The 22,892-nt window shown below is 47.1% G+C and overlaps 1 protein-coding gene across 2 annotated transcripts; it reads right to left on the bottom strand.

The window, feature by feature from the left end:
* Window positions 1-671: 671 nt before the first annotated feature.
* Window positions 672-22,619, bottom strand: LOC110539051 (nuclear distribution protein nudE homolog 1). Of its 2 annotated transcripts, none has more exons than XM_036942062.2 (9): window positions 22,369-22,619; window positions 20,700-20,853; window positions 20,429-20,582; window positions 10,955-11,103; window positions 10,547-10,683; window positions 9,635-9,886; window positions 9,406-9,491; window positions 6,513-6,664; window positions 672-5,708 (listed from the first exon to the last, which is right to left on the bottom strand). In XM_036942062.2, the coding sequence occupies exons 2-9, from the start codon at window positions 20,783-20,785 to the stop codon at window positions 5,660-5,662; spliced, it is 1,065 nt and encodes a 354-aa protein (XP_036797957.2). In that variant the 5' UTR covers window positions 20,786-20,853; window positions 22,369-22,619; the 3' UTR covers window positions 672-5,659. The 2 variants fall into 2 exon arrangements, with proteins under 2 accessions (XP_036797957.2, XP_036797958.2); XM_036942063.2 differs by having other exon boundaries at window positions 4,734-5,708; window positions 22,365-22,613.
* Window positions 22,620-22,892: the final 273 nt, after the last annotated feature.

The raw sequence follows: 22,892 nt of genomic DNA, 5'->3' as shown, positions 1-22,892 counted from the left end.
CGCACACACACACACTACAGTCCTACTGCTATGATCTACGTTGATTTTAGGTTCACATAAAATTGTTGTTTATTCTACAATCATACTAGCCTCATCCCAGATCTGTTTGTGCCATCATGTCAACTCATGACAGACAGACTGGTACCCAGGCTACAATCCTACAGGACACAGACAGACTGGTACCCAGGCTACAATCCTACAGGACACAGACAGACTGGTGCCCAGGCTACAATCCTACAGGACACAGACAGACTGGTGCCCAGGCTACAATCCTACAGGACACAGACAGACTGGTGCCCAGGATACAATCCTACAGGACACAGACAGACTGGTGCCCAGGCTACAATCCTACAGGACACAGACAGACTGGTACCCAGGCTACAATCCTACAGGACACAGACAGACTGGTACCCAGGCTACAATCCTACAGGACACAGACAGACTGGTACCCAGGCTACAATGGTCTACAGGACACAGACAGACTGGTGCCCAGGCTACAAAAGTCTACATGGCTTTTAGTACCTACCGTTCAGTGTCAAGGGTTATTAGGCTGAATTGTTTGTGAAAACACCTAAATATATATTTTAAAATGCTATAAACTATTTTCAAATCACCACAATCGTGTGTTCTTGTCTGTGTATTTTGTTCAACAGCAAAAAAAAAAACATCTCTTTCACCAAGTCAGTTTTATTGAGGACAGTTGGGTCAGACACATTTAACCCAACATGACTTATTAGATACAGGAAGAGGCATCCCAAGATGAAACACATATTTCATGGGAAAAAACTAAATGTGTATATTTTAGTACAGAAGCTTGTGAGTGGGCTACACAAAGCAACAACATGACATCTCATTGGGTGTCCATCTCTGTGACTTCCTGATTCACAGAAACAAGACACACCCCCATCCACACTGAGTTTTTTTTTTTAAGTGAGAAATGTTTCAAATGATATTGCTTGATACATTCTACCCCCTGAGCAACAAGCAGTAACAGTCACACGTAGGTATCCACTCCCATTATAAACACACTCAACATTCTATACTATTACTAGTACCATATAGGGAAAAAGTAAGAACCCAGAGCAAGTGAATCAACCCTTACATGTATTTTGTAACATAAAACACATTTCCTTGAAGTAATCATATGTCATCCCTCATCACAGAACAAGGTTACTTTCAGGGTTGGGCTCAGTTCCATTTCAATTCAGTCATTCTTTCATGGTTGGGCTCAGTTCCATTTCAATTCAGTCATTCTTTCATGGTTGGGCTCAGTTCCATTTCAATTCAGTCATTCTTTCATGGTTGGGCTCGGTTCCATTTCAATTCAGTCAATCTTTCAGGGTTGGGCTCGGTTCCATTTCAATTCAGTCATTCTTTCATGGTTGGGCTCAGTTCCATTTCAATTCAGTCAATCTTTCATGGTTGGGCTCAGTTCCATTTCAATTCCGTCAATCTTTAATGGTTGGGCTCAGTTCCATTTCAATTCAGTCAACCCTGGAAATAAACGGACGTTCCAATTGTCTCTTGAAACAGAATTGGTAACTTTTTATACTCCTGGATGGCAAAAGTACTGAGCTGAACTGAGCAGCCAACTGATATTATTCCTCTCTTCCACTTAGCACCTAGCTCTGGGCACTTGGTAAATCTGTAAGGATTGGATAGGTATAAACATGGTGAATACTTCACCTAGCCTCATCAGAGGACAAGGTGGAGGTGCTATTTACCATATTGTGTTGCTACTCGCGTCCATCCAACTCTTTCAGATCTACTACCTTTGCCTAGGACCTAGGGAGGAGGGTAGTTGGGGCTAAATATTAGTTTGTTTGGCGTTGACGCTATATCATTGGCTAGAACTGAATGGGCTGAGGTGTATTACCGGTACCTGAGCAGTAGAAAGAGACATCTTTAATAAGGTCAGACCACACTGAGGTCCCAGCTACACAGAGACATCTTTAATAAGATCAGACCACACTGAGGTCCCAGCTACACAGAGACATCTTTAATAAGATCAGACCACACTGAGGTCCCAGCTACACAGAGACATATTTAATAAGGTCAGACCACACTGAGGTCCCAGCTACACAGAGACATATTTAATAAGGTCAGACCACACTGAGGTCCCAGCTACACAGAGACATCTTTAATAAGATCAGACCACACTGAGGTCCCAGCTACACAGAGACATCTTTAATAAGGTCAGACCACACTGTGGTCTCAGAGTAAGGCACAAAGCTTCACCCAACAGGATATAAGCGACAATATCATCAATATAGGTGTGACAGTATTTGAGTGCGTCCATAAACGGCACCCTATTCCCTATATAGTATCCTAATTTTGACTGGCTCCTATGACTGAGTAGTATGCTGGGGGGAAAAAAGTAGGGCCCTATATAGGGAATGTGTTGATATTTAAGCCCCAAGCCTGTCATCACAGAACGAACCAACAAATACCCAAAACATAGGGGTGAGAATGATCAACCAGGTATTCAAACCCACAATACCCAGGCCATTGAGCGCCTTCAGAGACTGTGTTAGCCCGCTGAGTTAAAGCCAAGGCATTACCCTAGGGTGCTAACGCCAGTCTTCAGATCTCAGGCAAAGTTATTCACCATGCAAGTATAGTAAGCCCAGTGGTTCACAACCAGTGGTACTAGAACCCTTTGGGGTAATTGGCCAATCCACAGGGGCTACTTGAGGAGACTCATGAGACCACAGGCTTACTGGTCAAAGACTCATGAGGGGGTAGAGGGCAGAGCATGGAGTACATCACTTGGTGGTGAACCACTGGTTTATCCGAGCCAAATAACCTCCGTTACACTTGTGCCACCATATACAATATGTTAAACACTCATCTTGTAGGGGTTAAAAACCCTGAGATTCTAAACCACATTCACAGGTTTGAAAAACTCCGGTAACTTAAAAATGTTTTTTTAATCATTGGATTTCCAGAATTCCTATTTGGAATGTTGGATTTCTTGCTTATTCCCGTTTGATTCCGTGAACCTTCTAACACTGATTAATGGAATATGTGGGAAATTTGAGAAAGTTGGCTGAATTTTGCAGCCCTAGTCAGTCATTCACAGGTAAGGCTGTCGCATAACAAACATAAATCTGGACTACCCTCTGAGCAACATACTCAGCTGTCTGAGTTCATATCCACTACCTTCTGAGCAACCTACTCAGCTGTCTGAGTTCATATCCACTACCCTCTGAGCAACCTACTCAGCTGTCTGAGTTCATATCCACTACCTTCTGAGCAACCTACTCAGCTGTCTGAGTTCATATCCACTACCCTCTGAGCAACCTACTCAGCTGTCTGAGTTCATATCCAAATATCAACCTTTCCACTTACAACTATAAAACACGGCTTCAATCTCCGCGTGGATTACTCATGGATTGTTCATTCATCATTCAAGACTTCTACTAGTAAGAAAATCCTACTGTATTGCTATAGTTTAAACACATTATAGTTCAAGAAGGCATCATTAACTTTGGTAATCTAATTCTGTTATATCAGCCTAGCCCTGTTGAAGATCTCTATCAGCCTAGCCATGTTGAAGATCTCTATCAGCCTAGCCATGTTGAAGATCTCTATCAGCCTAGCCATGTTGAAGATCTCTATCAGCCTAGCCATGTTGAAGATCTCTATCAGCCTAGCCATGTTGAAGATCTCTATCAGCCTAGCCATGTTGAAGATCTCTATCAGCCTAGCATAGTTAAAGGTGCTCTCATGTTGAAGCTCTAAAGGTGAGCGCAGTAGCACCCTCAACACCATAGACTAGGATAGACGGCTCGTGCCACAAAGCCGGTTTAAGCATGGGCAGAGTGAGCCATTGAGGACTTCCAACATTTTGAAGTAGTCAAGAAGTGGCTGGTACTTGCTATCGGTCAGGAAAAGATTACAGAATTCCAGCCAGGTCAGTGGGACTGATCAGCTAATGAATTATACTATACTAACATTACATAACTGCAGGTGCCAGTAAATCTCCAACCTTGTCTTTATACCTGTTCAGACAACACCCTCCAGGGGGCAGTATAACACCAACCTTGTCTTTATACCTGTTCAGACAACACCCTCCAGGGGACAGTAAATCACCAACCTTGTCTTTATACCCATTCAGACAACACCCTCCAGGGGACAGTAAATCACCAACCTTGTCTTTATACCCATTCAGACAACACCCTCCAGGGGGCAGTAAATCACCAACCTTGTCTTTTCCGTTGAAGAAGAAATGGACTACTTTAAAATTGAGAAATCCCTCAATGGCGCTGACCATGCTGTCACAGAAGCCGCCCATGCTGTCACAGAAGCCCTCTCTATGCCGAACACATTCCTCAACCTAACCAATCACCCACAGATCTAGGATCAGATTACCCTAACCCCAATCCCCACCCTTAACTATTAGAGGGACAACATCTGATCCTGAACCTGCAGTAAAAAAGTGCAAAGTATATCTATTCCTCACCAAAACCTTCTACGCCAACTTTCCTTCTGCCTCCTGACTAGTCCCAAGATGTCCTGTTTTTTCCCCAGAAATCCTGGCTGAAGGATTCTAGATTCCCTGCTTACTACACCCTGATTCTGGGAATCTTTACAACCAGGATTTCTGGAAAACCAGGGTATTTTTGGGGAAAGTTACCAGAATTTAGCAACCCTCTTAACACTCCTTCCACTTCCTGTCCTTAACCAGTAGGTGTCACTGTTCAGTCACCGCATTATTATTCAAACATTGGTAGACAAAACAAAAGGGGTGTAATTCAAGTGAAGTAAAATATATATCATTTTTTAAATATTAAATCATCATTATTGTGTGGATAAGCGTTCGTTCCAGTAAGACTTCTTCCTCCATAAAACAACAAAAGGAACAAAAACAGAACACATCAAATGTAACAACAAAACACGTGCCGTCCTGTAGCGAGACACTGTGATTACGTCTCAAATGGCACCCTATTCCCTACATAGTACACTACTTTTGACCAGAGACCTATAGGACACTGGTCGCACCCTGTTCCCTAGATAGTGCACTACTTTTGACCACATATGGGTCTGCTACAGGTTGGTCCCAACAGAAAAGTGCCAGAGCCATAAGCCCCACTCCTAGAAGCCTCACTCAGTCCTCGATAAGAGACCCCCCCAGGGCAAAGCATCCTGGGTAAAGCGCAGAGGAAGGAGTACCGTTGATCCGTGACGTCATCAAAAGCTCCTCAACGGCGCTCTAGAACAGCTGATGTCAACACTGACGTTCCATGACGTTCCATTGCATTAGAGGGTGAGGTTCTGTCTCATTGACATTCTAGAACTCTAGACTCACTTCCGTGATGTCCAGTGATCTGGTCCATTCCATTCCAGAGTGAGAGCTGTACACTAGCACATTAAGCCCCATTGAAAGCTGAAAGCTGGGATACAAGCCTGGTGACCTAGGGAGACTGTGCTGGGCAGGGACACATTCATTAGTGCACGCTGTAGCTAACTGCAGCAAAACGTTTTGCAACAGAACAGGTTTTGCACAACAACAAAAAAACAACAGTTTATTGGACAAGTTCAGTTAGTCCTTCCCCGTTTCAGCCAGTTTAGCACCATTCGGTGTCTAGTGAATACGACCCTGATAGATATGGAGGGAGGGGTTGATGAGGTGTGGGGCTAGGGCGGAGGGGGAGGTTCACAGAATAATTTTGGGTCCTGGTCCGAAGTCTAACATCTTCACCATTCTGTAACACACAACAGAAACATATTACTTTAACAGCACACTACGACTAACAGAATGTATCAGACTCCATCCCAGGCTATTTTCAGCCATTTTGTTTAATGTAATACAAACTACACAGATCAGCATGTAGATCCCTGACAGAGGAAATGTCTGTTACAAACTACACAGATCAGCATGTAGATCCCTGACAGAGGAAATGTCTGTTACAAACTACACAGATCAGCATGTAGATCCCTGACAGAGGAAATGTCTGTTACAAACTACACAGATCAGCATGTAGATCCCTGACAGAGGAAATGTCTGTTACAAACTACACAGATCAGCATGTAGATCCCTGACAGAGGACATGTCTGTTACAAACTACACAGATCAGCATGTAGATCCCTGACAGAGGAAGTGCACTAGTGCACTACTATGCACTACTATTAACCAGGGCCTATAGGGATTAGGGTGCCATATGGGACCCTATTCCCTAGTGCACCACTATTAACCAGGGCCTATAGGGATTAGGGTGCGATATGGGACCCTATTCCCTAGTGCACTACTATTAACCAGGGCCTATAGGGATTAGGGTGCCATATGGGACCCTATTCCCTAGTGCACCACTATTAACCAGGGCCTATAGGGATTAGGGTGCCATATGGGACCCTATTCCCTAGTGCACCACTATTAACCAGGGCTTATAGGGATTAGGGTGCCATATGGGACCCTATTCCCTAGTGCACTACTATTAACCAGGGCCTATAGGGATTTCAGATGCAGTCATTGAGCTAGTCGTAGAGCTAGCTATAGTTGAACCCCTCACCCTTTCTCGTAGAGTCCGTTGGTGGTGGACGGTGTGTCAGAAGAAGTGCCTCTCTGGATGGGTGGCGCCCCCTGTCCCCCAGAGAGGGTACTGCGACCAGGAGACTGTTCATAGACAAACTCCCTACAGGACGCTAGTTTAGACTCCAGGTTCTGAAACCACAGGCACGGATGGATGCAGGCCGCAGGGCACACACACATGTTAAGTTATGTTAAGTGTTTGTGATGTCGTGATCAGAGGGGGGAGAGACAGAACAGTCGTGATCAGAGGGGGGGGAAGACAGAACAGTGTTGTGATATACATTAATGTGTTGTGATCAGAGAGGAAGACAGAACAGTGTTGTGGTCAGAGAAGAAGATGGAGAGAACAGAACAGTCAGCAGACTTCCTGTTACAGCTGTACAACTTACAGGAAACAGATGTTAAATCACACAGACAGAACCCCCTGCCCTACCTGTATGAGGGAGGCAGGAGAGCAGGGGTTCTCAACCTTTATTCCCCAAGACCCCCTTTCGTAATGTCACTTGAATTGAATATAGGCTATTCAATAAACACCAGCTTGATGTTGGTTTAATTTGAACATGTTGTTTTGAAGCTCATTTCAACTCATTCTACATAGTTTAACAAAGCTTAGGGATATTTAATGATAATAATAGATTTAGAAAATATAGTCTAGACCTGATATCACCAAACTATGTAGAATGACTTGAAATGAGCTTCAAAACAACAACAATGTTTTATTAGAACAATTATGTTTTATTAGAATTATTTATGTTAACCCTCAATTTAATTATACATACTCTTTTACAGAAAGTGATTAGATCAATTGATAGCGAGTCACATTGTATCAGATGACTTTCCCAACCAAAGTCCAATTTCTCTGACTTCTCCACTTTAGAAGGTCGTAGGTCAGCTTCTGAATGTCATAGCGACAAATCAATATATGCCCATGTACATCAGGGCCACGTCATCCTCTGCCATTTTACTGCGTGTTGCTAGCCTAAAGTATTTTACAGCTTGTTGCTAGCCTAAAGCATTTTACAGCTTGCTGCTAGCCTAAAGCATTTTACCGCTTGCTGCTAGCCTAAAGCATTTTACTGCTTGTTGCTAGCCTAAAGCATTTTACCGCTTGCTGCTAGCCTAAAGCATTTTACAGCTTGTTGCTAGCCTAAAGCATTTTACTGCTTGTTGCTAGCCTAAAGCATTTTACCGCTTGCTGCTAGCCTAAAGCATTTTACCGCTTGTTGCTAGCCTAAAGCATTTTACCGCTTGTTGCTAGCCTAAAGCATTTTACCGCTTGTTGCTAGCCTAAAGCATTTTACTGCTTGCTGCTAGCCTAAAGCATTTTACCGCTTGCTGCTAGCCTAAAGCATTTTACCGCTTGTTGCTAGCCTAAAGCATTTTACCGCTTGTTGCTAGCCTAAAGCATTTTACCGCTTGCTGCTAGCCTAAAGCATTTTACCGCTTGCTGCTAGCCTAAAGCATTTTACCGCTTGCTGCTAGCCTAAAGCATTTTACCGCTTGCTGCTAGCCTAAAGCATTTTACCGCTTGCTGCTAGCCTAAAGCATTTTAGCGCTTGCTGCTAGCCTAAAGCATTTTACTGCTTGCTGCTAGTGTAACGGATGTGAAATGGCTAGCTCGTTAGCGGGGTGCGCACTAATAGCGTTTCAATCGGTGACACCACTGGCTCTGAGAGACTTTGAAGCAGTTGTTCTGCAAGGGTGGCTTTTGTGGAGCGATGGGTAACGATGCGTCGAGGGTGACTGTTATCTGTGTGCAAAGGGTCCCTGGTTCGAGCCCAGGTAGGGGCGAGGAGAGGGACGGAAGATATACTGTTACACTAGCCTAAATCAATTGTACTGCATTGTTGCTAGCCTAAAGCATTTTACTGCATTGTTGCTAGCCTAAAGCATTTTACTGCATTGTTGCTAGCCTAAAGCATTTTACTGCATTGTTGCTAGCCTAAAGCATTTTACTGCATTGTTTCTAGCCTAAAGCATTTTACTGCATTGTTGCTAGCCTAAAGCATTTTACTGCATTGTTGCTAGCCTAAAGCATTTTACTGCATTGTTGCTAGCCTAAAGCATTTTACTGCATTGTTGCTAGCCTAAAGCATTTTACTGCATTGTTGCTAGCCTAAAGCATTTTACTGCATTGTTGCTAGCCTAAAGCATTTTACTGCATTGTTGCTAGCCTAAAGCATTTTACTGCATTGTTGCTAGCCTAAAGCATTTTACTGCATTGTTGCTAGCCTAAAGCATTTTACTGCATTGTTGCTAGCCTAAAGCATTTTACTGCATTGTTGCTAGCCTAAAGCATTTTACTACATTGTTGCTAGCCTAAAGCATTTTACTACATTGTTGCTAGCCTAAAGCATTTTACTGCATTGTTGCTAGCCTAAAGCATTTTACTACATTGTTGCTAGCCTAAAGCATTTTACTACATTGTTGCTAGCCTAAAGCATTTTACTACATTGTTGCTAGCCTAAAGCATTTTACTACATTGTTGCTAGCCTAAAGCATTTTACTACATTGTTGCTAGCCTAAAGCATTTTACTACATTGTTGCTAGCCTAAAGCATTTTACTACATTGTTGCTAGCCTAAAGCATTTTACTACATTGTTGCTAGCCTAAAGCGTTGCGGATTTATGCATAATTTTAGATCTGTATAAGCAAATCACAAACTGTAAAATAATTACCCCTCAAATAAAGGAAAGTCCCGCGCCCCCCCACCAAACGTTGACGACCCATATGGTGGGCACGCCCCCTAGGTTGAGAACCCCTGGTGTAGTGTGTAGGCGGGGGGGGTAGTTGTGTAGTGTGTGTGTGTGTGTGTGTGTGTGTATTAGAATTAGAAGACAATCACCGCAGACATTTAATGAACGTCATCTCACCCCGACTTTCCTCAGCAGTTCTCCTACGATGTTGAGAGCTGAGATACGTGTCGACGTGGTGAGAGGAGCACCTGATAGGCCATCGCCTGAACACACAATAATAAAAAAAGAGTTTTACGTCTCCTGGTGTGATCCGGGAATTTAATGAGTACACACATTTTACACATGAACACACACACACACACACACACACACACACACGCACACACACACACACGGGGGCACTCACCTCTGCTGTAAGAGGGTGGGGGGGTTGTGAATGGGCTTGCTGAGGGGTGGGGGGGTCTGGAGGGCGTGGAGAGGAGGGATGGAGGGAGAGCAGGAGGAGGGGCGGTATGGAGGGATGAGGGCGGTCGTGTTGATGAATGGGAGGTATGGAGGGATGTTTTGTCCTCAGTCTTGTCTGAGGAAGAGTCTTTGGTGACAGCGAAGGACGGTCGTCTTTCCTGCTTCTGTTGGACAGCCAACTCCTGTCTTAGATCTAAGACACACACAGAGAGACAGTAAGAAAGCCAGTCCCTTTAAAAGTGACTGATGATGTCATAGCTAGCACAGCTCTGAGGGATCATTCCATCCCTGGTTCAGCCCCCTGTGCCTGTGGAGAGGAACCTTTGGCCAACAGTTAAACCAGGCCAACGGGACCGCCAGTTAACCAGGCCAACAATTAACCAGGTTAACGGGACCGCCATTTAACCAGACCAACAGTTAGCCTGGTTAACGGGACGCCAGTTAACCAGGACAGGACCATTAATTCATAACACAGAGACACATGAACACTGTCCCAGCCTGATGTCCCAGCCTGATGTCTCAGCCTGCAGCACAAGACCCACACTGCCTTAAATCCTCTAACACCTACAGTTTTATATAGAGCCCTAGCTGAATGGAACTCTTTACCAATCCATATATCTCACGAAAAAAGTAAAGACCATGTGACTGGACAGGAAATAGTAAAGACCATGTGACTGGACAGGAAATAGTAAGTATCAACTGCATGTTAAATGGGTTTCCTGTCAGGTATTTTAATTGTCTGTATTGTCTACTTGTTAAATGTTTGTAATGTCTTATTAAATTGGTGTTGGACCCCAGGAAGATTAGCTAACATGACAGTGTCGGCTAATGGGGATCCTGATCCTAGACACACCTCTGGCTTCATCCTTCAGTCTCTGAACGGACTCCAGTAGGTTCTCCTTCTCATCCAGCTCGCTCTCCAGGAAGGCATTCCTCTCTATCACGTGGTTCATCCTCTGTTCAAAGTCCTCCAGAGACATGATGGTCGCCCTGATGGAGGGGTGACAGAGAGGAGGAAAAGGTTTAGGTAGAGTTAGTGTACACCATTAAGAACCATTCTCTATGTAAGAATCCTGCCAGTGAGATGGTGCAGGAAGCACAGAGAGAATAAGAGAGGAGCTTATGATATAGGGGGTCTCTCCAGGTCATCGTTAGCCTGCTCCAGTTACACACCACCCCCCTCCCTCCTCTTACCTCTTGGATCTCTCCAGGTCATCATTAGCCTGCTCCAGTTACACACCACCCCCCTCCCTCCTCTTACCTCTTGGATCTCTCCAGGTCATCGTTAGCCTGCTCCAGCTCTCTGATGTATTTATGGAGCTGGTCTCTGATGGCCGTGGTCTCAGCCAGGTCTTCTTCCAGAGTAGAGATCTGACAGTACGCCTCCGAGTGCTGGCTTTCATACTTCTCCTGGAGGGGGAGGGAGGAAGTGGTCAACAGTAGTACACTGTTGTGTTTCTCAACTCCCCCAGTACCCCCAACCCTGGTCCTCCAGTATCCCCCAACCCTGGTCCCCCAGTACCCCCCAACCCTGGTCCCCCAGTATCCCCCAACCCTGGTCCCCCAGTATCCCCCAACCCTGGTCCCCCAGTATCCCCCAACCCTGGTCCCCCAGTATCCCCCAACCCTGGTCCCCCAGTACCCCCCAACCCTGGTCCCCCAGTACCCCCAACCCTGGTCCCCCAGTACCCCCAACCCTGGTCCCCCAGTACCCCCAACCCTGGTCCTCCACTACCCCCAACCCTGGTCCTCCACTACCCCCAACCCTGGTCCTCCACTACCCCCAACCCTGGTCCTCCACTACCCCCAACCCTGGTCCTCCACTACCCCCAACCCTGGTCTTCCACTACCCCCAACCCTGGTCTTCCACTACCCCCAACCCTGGTCTTCCACTACCCCCAACCCTGGTCCTCCACTACCCCCAACCCTGGTCCTCCACTACCCCAACAGAGTTTCTCAACTCCTCCAGTACCCCCAACCCTGGTCCTCCAGTACCCCAACAGAGTTTCTCAACTCCTCCAGTACCCCCAACCCTGGTCCTCCAGTACCCCAACAGAGTTTCTCAACTCCTCCAGTACCCCCAACCCTGGTCCTCCAGTACCCCCAACCCTGGTCCTCCAGTACCCCCAACCCTGGTCCTCCACTACCCCAACAGAGTTTCTCAACTCCTCCAGTACCCCCAACCCTGGTCCTCCACTACCCCCAACCCTGGTCTTCCACTACCCCCAACCCTGGTCTTCCACTACCCCCAACCCTGGTCCTCCACTACCCCCAACCCTGGTCCTCCACTACCCCAACAGAGTTTCTCAACTCCTCCAGTACCCCCAACCCTGGTCCTCCAGTACCCCAACAGAGTTTCTCAACTCCTCCAGTACCCCCAACCCTGGTCCTCCAGTACCCCAACAGAGTTTCTCAACTCCTCCAGTACCCCCAACCCTGGTCCTCCAGTACCCCCAACCCTGGTCCTCCAGTACCCCCAACCCTGGTCCTCCAGTACCCCACAGAGTTTCTCAACTCCTCCAGTACCCCCAACCCTGGTCCTCCAGTACCCCCAACCCTGGTCCTCCAGTACCCCCAACCCTGGTCCTCCAGTACCCCCAACCCTGGTCCTCCAGTACCCCCAACCCTGGTCCTCCAGTACCCCCAACCCTGGTCCTCCAGTACCCCAACAACACATATTTTTTATGTGGCCCTGGACAAAATCACCTGATTTAACTTGTCAACTAATCATCAAGCCCTCAATGAGTTTAAATCAGGCGAGTTTGTCTGAGGCCAATCTATGTGTTCCAAATGTGGAACCAAGGAATATGGGCCCTGTTCCATAGCAGTACACTATATGGGGAAAAGGGGACGCATATATAATATCTTTATAAATCGAGTCGTGTTGTTCTGGCCTCCACAGTCGAGTCCTGTGGTGTAGAACAACAACAGGGAGCGATGGTGGTGTAGAACAACAGGGCGATGTAGAACAACAACAGGGCGATGGTGGTGTAGAACAACAACAACAGAGCGATGGTGGTGTAGAACAACAACAACAGAGCGATGGTGGTGTAGAACAACAACAACAGAGCGATGGTGGTGTAGAACAACAACAGGGCGATGTAGAACAACAACAACAGGGTGTGGTGGTGTAGAACAACAACAACAGGGCGGTGTAGAACAACAACAGGGCGCTGTAGAACAACAACAACAGGGTGTGGTGGTGTAGAACAACAGGGCGATGTAGAACAACAGGGCGATGGTGGTGTAGAACAACAACAGGGCGGTGTAGAACAACAACAGGGCGATGGTGGTGTAGAACAACAACAGGGCGATGTAGAACAACAACAGGGCGGTGTAGAACAACAACAACAGGGCGATGTAGAACAACAACAACAGGGTGTGGTGGTGTAGAACAACAACAACAGGGCGATGGTAGTGTAGAACAACAACAACAGGGCGATGGTAGTGTAGAACAACAACAGGGCGATGGTGGTGTAGAACAACAACAGGGCGGTGTAGAACAACAACAACAGGGCGGTGTAGAACAACAGGGCGATGTAGAACAACAACAACAGGGTGTGGTGGTGTAGAACAACAGGGCGATGTAGAACAACAACAGGGCGATGGTGGTGTAGAACAACAGGGCGGTGTAGAACAACAACAGGGCGATGGTGGTGTAGAACAACAACAGGGCGATGGTGGTGTAGAACAACAACAGGGCGGTGTAGAACAACAACAACAGGGCGGTGTAGAACAACAACAACAGGGCGGTGTAGAACAACAACAACAGGGCGATGTAGAACAACAACAACAGGGCGATGTAGAACAACAACAACAGGGTGTGGTGGTGTAGAACAACAGGGCGATGTAGAACAACAACAGGGCGATGGTGGTGTAGAACAACAGGGCGGTGTAGAACAACAACAGGGCGATGGTGGTGTAGAACAACAACAGGGCGATGTAGAACAACAGGGCGGTGTAGAACAACAGGGCGATGTAGAACAACAACAACAGGGTGTGGTGGTGTAGAACAACAACAACAGGGCGATGGTAGTGTAGAACAACAACAGGGCGATGGTAGTGTAGAACAACAACAACAGGGCGATGGTGGTGTAGAACAACAACAACAGGGCGGTGTAGAACAACAACAACAGGGCGGTGTAGAACAACAACAACAGGGCGATGTAGAACAACAACAAAAGGGCGGTGTAGAACAACAAAAGGGCGGTGTAGAACAACAACAACAGGGGGTGGTGGTGTAGAACAACAGGGCGATGTAGAACAACAACAGGGCGGTGTAGAACACCAACAACAGGGCGGTGTAGAACACCAACAACAGGGCGGTGTAGAACACCAACAACAGGGCGGTGTAGAACACCAACAACAGGGCGGTGTAGAACACCAACAGGGCGGTGTAGAACAACAACAGGGCGGTGTAGAACAACAACAACAGGGCGATGGTGGTGTAGAACAACAACAGGGCGATGTAGAACAACAGGGCGATGTAGAACAACAACAACAGGGCGGTGTAGAACAACAGGGCGATGTAGAACAACAACAGGGCGGTGGTGGTGTAGAACAACAACAGGGCGATGTAGAACAACAGGGCGGTGTAGAACACCAACAACAGGGCGGTGTAGAACACCAACAACAGGGCGGTGTAGAACAGGGCGGTGTAGAACAGGGCGGTGTAGAACAACAGGGCGGTGTAGAACAACAGGGCGGTGTAGAACAACAACAACAGGGCGATGGTGGTGTAGAACAACAACAGGGCGATGTAGAACAACAGGGCGATGTAGAACAACAACAACAGGGCGGTGTAGAACAACAGGGCGATGTAGAACAACAACAGGGCGGTGGTGGTGTAGAACAACAGGGCGATGTAGAACAACAGGGCGATGTAGAACAAAAGGGCGGTGTAGAACAACAACAGGGCGGTGGTGGTGTAGAACAACAACAGGGCGAAGGTGGTGTAGAACAACAACAGGGCGATGGTGGTGTAGAACAACAGGGCGATGGTGGTGTAGAACAACAACAACAGGGCGATGGCGGTGTAGAACAACAACAGGGCGATGGCGGTGTAGAACAACAGGGCGAGGGCGGTGTAGAACAACAGGGCGAAGGTGGTGTAGAACAACAACAACAGGGCGAAGGTGGTGTAGAACAACAACAGGGCGAAGGCGGTGTAGAACAACAACAACAGGGCGAGGGCGGTGTAGAACAACAGGGCGAGGGCGGTGTAGAACAACAGGGCGAGGGCGGTGTAGAACAACAACAGGGCGAGGGCGGTGTAGAACAACAACAGGGCGAGGGCGGTGTAGAACAACAACAACAGGGTGTGGTAGTGTATGAATCCAGCAGACTGTTAGTTAGGCCATATTCATCAAGACAACACAGAATATCTTCCGTTACACAGGGTATATGAAATATACAGTCAAGTGTTCCCAGGAAAGATGGATAACAGCCAGCAGTTCCGCCTGACCTGACAGTTTGTTAGGGAAATGACCGGATGACAAGACTAGCTGACTTAAATTTCTGCACCATCTCAATTATCTCTGCATGCAAATACTCACGTTAACCAGTAGCCATGTCAGTCTAATGGGCCTGCAGTCTAATCTTTGCTTCCTCAATTTATCTCAAAGCTCATTGGAGGAGGGGATCCAAGGTCCCTCCCTCCTCTAATGAGCTTTGAGAGGAAACAAGATTTTTGACAGCTAGTACCTTTTCACACACAGCCCAAGTTTGGTAACAGATATAGACAGGATGCTATAGCTTTTGTAACTTCCTGTCTGACTCAACCGCTGGCAGCGTGTCACAGGAAGTACATCCATCAGGAAGTGAGAGTCAGACATCGTCAGCGGTTCCAAAGTGACGTCACCTCAAGCACAGCCAGGCGTGCACTTAACGCCCCGCACCTCTGAATCAGAGGGTTGCATGAAGAAGACACATTTCAGTTGAACTACTGACTAGGTATCCCCCTTTTCCTTCCCCGAACCACCTTTCAATGCACAGTTATGAAACATACCGAAGACAAAAAATAAAAAAATAAAAAACATCCTGACAGCTGTGATGGAAAGAGGAAGTTGTCATATTATTTTTAAATACAGACAGGTTTCCATCCAATTGGTGACAGATTCTACCTACTGAGAGTCACTTAAATTAGCCTATGTCAGGAATATATTTAGTTTTATTGTAAGTTAGTTGACTGCTAGACTGTCTAATTACTGACCCGGGAGGCCCCCCATTGATTTTGTTAGTAACTCACTCAGATATCATATTAAAAACTGCCAACATTTCTCTCCACCCTACGGCAAAATGTGTACAATAGCAATAAATTAGCGGTAAATTGCTAACTGTTCTCTGCCTCATGGCAAAATGAGTCAAATAACTGCTGAATCTTTTCTCTGCCTCGGGAGGTCTGGAGTGCTCACCTCTTGTGATGAATATAGTCCCTCATACACACACACACACACACACACACACACACACACACCTGTCCCATGGAGAGTTCTTTGGACCAGCAGCCTCCCTATCATCCTCAGAGATAGCAGGCTCATTAACACTGGCCCAAACTGTCAACTGACTGATAGGAAAATACCTATTCAAATACACCTGGGACGGCAGGCGTTGCATCAGACAGACCCGGGCCACGTTCGGTAGCATAACGTTGTGGAACATTGATCCCTCCTGGTTGATCCCTCACGGTCTCTCCTGCACCTGCCTGAACTGTGCTCTTTGGAATGTCTTGCCGTAAAAGCCAAACTCAATATCCACGTCGACTCTCCCTCATGTCACTCTGCTGCTGAGAGATTGACTGTCTTGACATGAGGCAACTTGTTGATGTCGTCGTAGTCCCCCCCCCCCCCCCCCCCCCGTGGGCACATACTTGACCATCACTGATCCCATCAACAACAGGCATGCAGGTCTATGACCTCAGTGTGCCTGACCACAAGGTTGTCTCGCTGGATTTGACATCCCCCCCCCCCCCCAACACACACACACGACCTGGTCATCACTGACCCGTCAACAACATGCAGGTCTATGACCTCAGTGTGCCTGACCACAAGGTTGTCTCGCTGGACTTGACATCCCCCCAACCAAGTCCAAGCATCGCATACGTTTCCAGAACTAGAAAAAGAAACATCGACCCAGCCAGCCTGTCAGTGGATGAAATTGTGGAGTTCTACAACCAACCCCTGAGCATTGTGCTTGACCTCCACGCCTCGATAAAAACACAGGACATCACGTTCGCTCACTCAGCTCCCTGGTTTACTCATAGCCCATAACAAAGAGGGAAACAATGTGGAGATAATAAATATATGTGTTATTCCTTAACTAAAGTAAACTATATACAATTAACAATGGTGTGTGTAGTCAGTTATCAGTAGTGTAAGTGAGTGGTTGCATGCAGAGATGGTGATAATGAGGGGTGTTGAGAGGTGCCAAAAACAAACCACAAAATGCCACAACCAAAACATAACAGTGTGTCTGCATGGAGAGAGTCTCCTCAATGAATGGGATGTGTATTTATCCCCTGGACACACCGGGGCCCAGGTGTGTCCCATTTCACTGATGACCCTCCCAGCTCCGCCCACCAACATCCTATTAAGGATAACAAGAACAAAGAGAAAGAATTCGGCAGACAGAGGTGGGAGGGTCGTCACATCCAAGAACTGAAAAATATTAAATCCATTGGCTGCATCCTGGAACGTCTCAGAAACTTGGGCCTCGCCATCCTTTTAAGACCACTGTCAACAGCCCCCTTCTGAAGCCCGGCCCTGGACCCAGAAATACTGGCCAATTACAGGCCAATATCCAACTTCTCCTTTCTTTCTAAAGTGTTGGGGGGAAAAAAGTGGTTTATGTACAGCTTCAAGGCCATCTATATCAGAATAACCATTTTGAGAAGTTCCAGTCAAGTTTCCGGCCCACAGCACTGAATAACAGCCCTACTCAGGGTCACCAATGACCTGCTGATGGCGGCTGATGCAGGCAGTCTCCAGATCCTCCTGGACTTGCGTGCAGCTCTTGACACGGTCGACCACCCCACCCTTCTGAAATGCCTCCGGGACACCATTGGACTGTCTGGACCAGCTCTGAGCTGGTTCCACTCCTACCTCTCAGACAGGACGGAGTACATGTCGCGAGGCGGGTCCAGGTCCCAGACCCACCACATCACCTGCGATGTCCCACATGGATCTGTTCTTGGACCCATCCAATACATGCTCACCCCATTGGGTTGTGTGGAATCTCCTTCCACTGCTATGCTGTTGACACCCAGCTGTAGGTATAAACGGCCCCCCCAAGTCCCTCTGATGCATGTGCTCGTCTGAACACCTGCCTTGAGGAGGAGAGATGAGGGCATGGATGAAGCAAAACGTCCTTCAACTAAACAGCAGCAAAACCAAAGCCCTACTAGTTGGCAGCCCCCACCAGGTCCAGCATGCACCTATAACACACCTCACCATAGCAGGACAGAACATCCTTCTGGCCCCCCTCCAGTCTGGGTACAAAGCTCCATTCCTCCCTGACCTTTGACAGCCGCATCAAACAAAAGTGTAGAACGTCATTCTATCACCTCAAGAACATTGACCAAACTCAGTCCCACCCCTCACTCAGTCTGATGCAGAGAAGCTGGTCCATGCCTTTATCTCCTCAAGGCTGGACTACTACAACACAGTGTTCACCTGGATCCCTGGCAGGAGTCTCCAGGACTACTACAACACAGTGTTCACCTGGATCCCTGGCAGGAGTCTCCAGGACTACTACAACAGTGTTCACGGGGATCCCTGGCAGGAGTCTCCAGGACTACTACAACAGTGTTCACCTGGATCCCTGGCAGGAGTCTCCAGGACTACTACAACACAGTGTTCACCTGGATCCCTGGCAGGAGTCTCCAGGACTACTACAACACAGTGTTCACCTGGATCCCTGGCAGGAGTCTCCTGGCTCCCCATCTCAACACCACCACATCACCTCCATCCTGGCTCCCCATCTCAACACCACCACATCACCTCCATCCTGGCTCCCCATCTCAACACCACCACATTACCTCCATCCTGGCTCCCCATCTCAACACCACCACATCACCTCCATCCTGGCTCCCCATCTCAACACCACCACATCACCTCCATCCTGGTTCCCCATCTCAACACCACCACATCATCTCCATCCTGGCTCCCCATCTCAACACCACCACATCACCTCCATCCTGGCTCCCCATCTCAACACCACCACATCACCTCCATCCTGACTCCCCATCTCAACACCACCACATCACCTCCATCCTGGCTCCCCATCTCAACACCACCTCCATCCTGGCTCCCCATCTCAACACCTCCATCCTGGCTCCCCATCTCAACACCTCCACATCACCTCCATCCTGGCATCTCTGTACTGGCTCCCAGTCTCATTCCAGATTTAATTCAAAACCCTCTTGCTGACTCATCACTAAGCAAAGGATACTGGGACTAAACACCTCCCTCTGCAACTGGATCCTGGACTTCCTGACGGGCCGCCCCCAGGTGGTGAGGGTAGGTAGCAACACATCTGCCACCCTGATCCTCAACACTGGAGCTCCCCAGGGGTGCATGCTCAGTCCCCTCTTGTACTCCCTGTTCACCCACGACTGCATGGCCAGGCATGACTCCAACACCATCATTAGGTTTGCAGATGACACAACAAGTGGTAGGCCTGATCACCGACAACGACGAGACAGCCTATAGGGAGGAAGTCAGAGAACTGGCTGGGTGGTGCCAGAATAACAACCTATCCCTCAACATAACCAAGACTAAGGAGATTATTGTGGACTATAGGAAAAGGAGGACCGAGCACGCCCCCATTCTCATCGACGGGGCTGTAGTGGAGCAGGTTGAGAGCTTCAAGTTCCTTGGTGTCCACATCAACAACAAACTAGAATGCTCCAAACACACCAAGACAGCCGTGAAGAGGGCACAACAAAGCCTATTCCCCCTCAGGAAACTAAAAAGATTTGGCATGGGTCCTGAGATCCTCAAAAGGTTCTACAGCTGCAACATCGAGAGCATCCTGACTGGTTGCATCACTGCCTGGTACAGCAATTGCTCGGCCTCTGACCGCAAGGCACTACAGAGGGTAGTGCGTACGGCCCAGTACATCACTGGGGCTACGCTGCCTGCCATCCAGGACCTCTACACCAGGCAGTGTCAAAGGAAGGCCCTAAAAATTGTCAAAGACCCCAGCCACCCCAGTCATAGACTGTTCTCTCTACTACTGCATGGCAAGCGGTACCAGAGTGCCAAGTCTTGGACAAAAAGGCTTCTCGACAGTTTTTACCCCCAAGCCATAAGACTCCTGAACAGGTAATCAAATGGCTACCCGGACTATTTGCATTGAGTGCCCCCCCACCCCTCTATTTACGCTGCTGCTGTTCTCTGTTTATCATATATGCATAGTCACTATAACTATACATTCATGTACATACTACCTCAATTGGCCCGACCAACCAGTGCTCCTGCACATTGGCTAACCAGGCTATCTGCATTGTGTCCAACCACCCCTCTTTTACGCTGCTGCTACTCTCTGTTTATCATATATGCAGTCACTTTAACCAGATCTACATACTACCTCAATAAGCCTGACTAACCGGTGTCTGTATGTAGCCTCACTACTGTATATATGCCTGATGAAGACAGCTTGGCTGTCGAATCGTTGGTATTACATTTTTGCATCTGAGCTCCTAGAGTGTGCGGCTCTCTTTTATTTTCAAATATACCTTGTAGTTCTCCAGTTCCATGTGTAGCCTGTTGTTCTGTGTGACGAGTTCTCGGTTCTGTGTTTCACACTGCTTGAGTTCAGTCTCAAGCTCCACCTCGTAGTCACGACTCATCTGCTGGAACTCCTGCAGCTCCTCCTGCGCCTCCTCGGCCCTGGGAGAGGTTAGGGGTCAAGACGGTGGTCGTGGAGTAACAGAGGACACTATGGTTTAAGCAGATACCTGTGGGTAACCTGGCAGACTGCTCCTTTCTCTGTGTGTGTGTGTGTACCTTTGTTGGTGCTTGGCCGTCTGTTCCTTCCAGTAGTCCACCTCCTCCTCCAGAGAGACAAACTTAAGGGACTCTGGTTCTCCCATCTCTGCCCACGCCACTGGTCACTCTTCTCTCTCCGATCTCTTCTCCCTCTCTTACAGTTCTCCTCTCACTGTGTCAGTAAATGGAAGGAAGGCGAGAGTCAGTAAATGGAAGGCGAGAGTCAGTAAATGGAAGGCGAGAGTCAGTAAATGGAAGGCGAGAGTCAGTAAATGGAAGGCGAGAGTCAGTAAATGGAAGGCGAGAGTCAGTAAATGGAAGGCGAGAGTCAGTAAATGGAAGGCGAGAGTCAGTAAATGGAAGGCGAGAGTCAGTAAATGGAAGGAGAGAGTCAGTAAATGGAAGGAGAGAGTCAGTAAATGGAAGGAGAGAGTCAGTAAATGGAAGGAGAGAGTCAGTAAATGGAAGGAGAGAGTCAGTAAATGGAAGGAGAGAGTCAGTAAATGGAAGGAGAGAGTCAGTAAATGGAAGGAGAGAGTCAGTAAATGGAAGGTGAGAGTCAGTAAATGGAAGGTGAGAGTCAGTAAATGGAAGGAGAGAGTCAGTAAATGGAAGGAGAGAGTCAGTAAATGGAAGGAGAGAGTCAGTAAATGGAAGGAGAGAGTCAGTAAATGGAAGGTGCGAGTCAGTAGGCTAAACTTAGATGATCAACAGTGATTGATACTTTTTCAACCAAAAGAGATAAAGAGTTCTCTATCCAGCATTTCCAAGTCAACAATGTGCTTCAGGCAAGAAAGGACAGCAGAAAAGGGTTAAAGGAGTTTAGTGCAAACTACAACGACATAAGTCATCACAGTCGTCAACTAGCTAGCTAACGAGTGCGCTGTCAGTGTCAACTGATGACAATAGGCTGGCTGTCAAACTATAGGAACGCAAAGAAAGGCACAACGGCAAGGCTTAATGAACATCAATTTTTATTTAAAAAGCCATTTTTACATCAGCCGATGTCAAAAGTGCTGTACAGAAACCCAGCCTGAAACCCCAAACAATGCAGAACTCCCTAGAAAAGCCAAAACCTAGGAAGAAACCTAGAGAGGAACCAGGCTATGAGGGGTGGCCTGTCCTCTTCTGGCTGTGCCGGGGTGGAGATTTTAACAGAACATGAAAATATCATGTTTATTCAAACAAAGCAAATAGACCAATTTGGAATATGACTTGTTTTTTTTCTAGCCATTGCCATTCTACTCATAATCAAAGTCTTAAAAGCAGTGTTTGTAAGATGTAAACAATATCTAAACTTGTACATTCAAGTACTTGCTAACTGATGTTTGGCAACAAGCAAACAAGGCAGCAAACAAAAGAGACTGCACTTTGGTCAGAATACAAAAGGGGAAGTGTATTCTCCCCTTCACACCAGTGACAAGCAGTGTCAACTGGATAACGTTAGATTGCTAATGCTTGCAATATGTCGTCTCTGGTCAAAATAAGTGGCTACGCTCTGGCATTTATTTCCTGACAATTTTACAATAATGCAAGCAGAGTCAGAATTGACAAAAATGCAGTTACAAATGTATATGTGCAGACGGCATCATTTGCCTGTACATCGAACTATCGGACGAGTCTGTCATAAATTCACGTTACCATCGCGATTTAAATCCCAGTAAATTGACAGTTAATACTAACCTACCTAGGATTGCTTGCGGTGGCTAGCAGCCGGTGCTCCAACAGTGCCGAAAGATGACGGTACCTTTATAACGAAGCTACAAAACGGAACAGAAGTATCCAGCAAATGTTGTTACATAGATCATTCCTTGGCTAAAAGTAGTGACAAAGTTGCCACCTAGAACAATGCGAAGGCTGCATATATATCTCTCTTTTGTCCAAAGTAGACTCATCACTAATCCTCCAACCACCGCGATAGTTTAACCGCTCACCATTGGTCAATAATACTGTCAATCAAGTGTGTAGGGCGATGAATGGCCAATCGCGTTCATGATTTGCCTACGAGGTCGGTTAAATCAAATGCGCTTTTAAGCAGAGAGGAAGAGGCGAAGCGAGAGGTTTTACTCCGCACAAAATCTGTCCAAGAAAATGTTTGTATTGGAGGTCAATGAGTGTTGAATTTGGTAAACAAAATATGTAATTGCTAATTTGCTACGTAAGGCTTATATGATCTAATAAAGTTTTGTAATGGTTAGGTTGTTACAAATG

This window comes from Oncorhynchus mykiss, chromosome 13 (assembly GCF_057628025.1).
Source record: "Oncorhynchus mykiss isolate SJ-2025 chromosome 13, ASM5762802v1, whole genome shotgun sequence".
NCBI classification, from domain to species: Eukaryota; Metazoa; Chordata; class Actinopteri; order Salmoniformes; family Salmonidae; genus Oncorhynchus; species Oncorhynchus mykiss.
Note: the sequence above shows the minus strand (reverse complement) of the source record. Positions and strands in the feature narration are given on the sequence as shown.

What these genes read in the sequence shown, in the direction of transcription:
- LOC110539051 (XM_036942062.2), bottom strand. Translation starts at nt 20,785, where the DNA reads ATGGGAGAACCAGAGTCCCTTAAGTTTGTCTCTCTGGAGGAGGAGGTG. An exon ending in ACTGAAGGATGAAGCCAGAG is followed by an intron (nt 9,887 to 10,546) that starts GTGTGTCTAGGA and finishes TGTGTGTCTTAG; the next exon opens with ATCTAAGACAGGAGTTGGCT. An exon ending in AACTGCTGAGGAAAGTCGGG is followed by an intron (nt 6,665 to 9,405) that starts GTGAGATGACGT and finishes CTGTGGTTTCAG; the next exon opens with AACCTGGAGTCTAAACTAGC.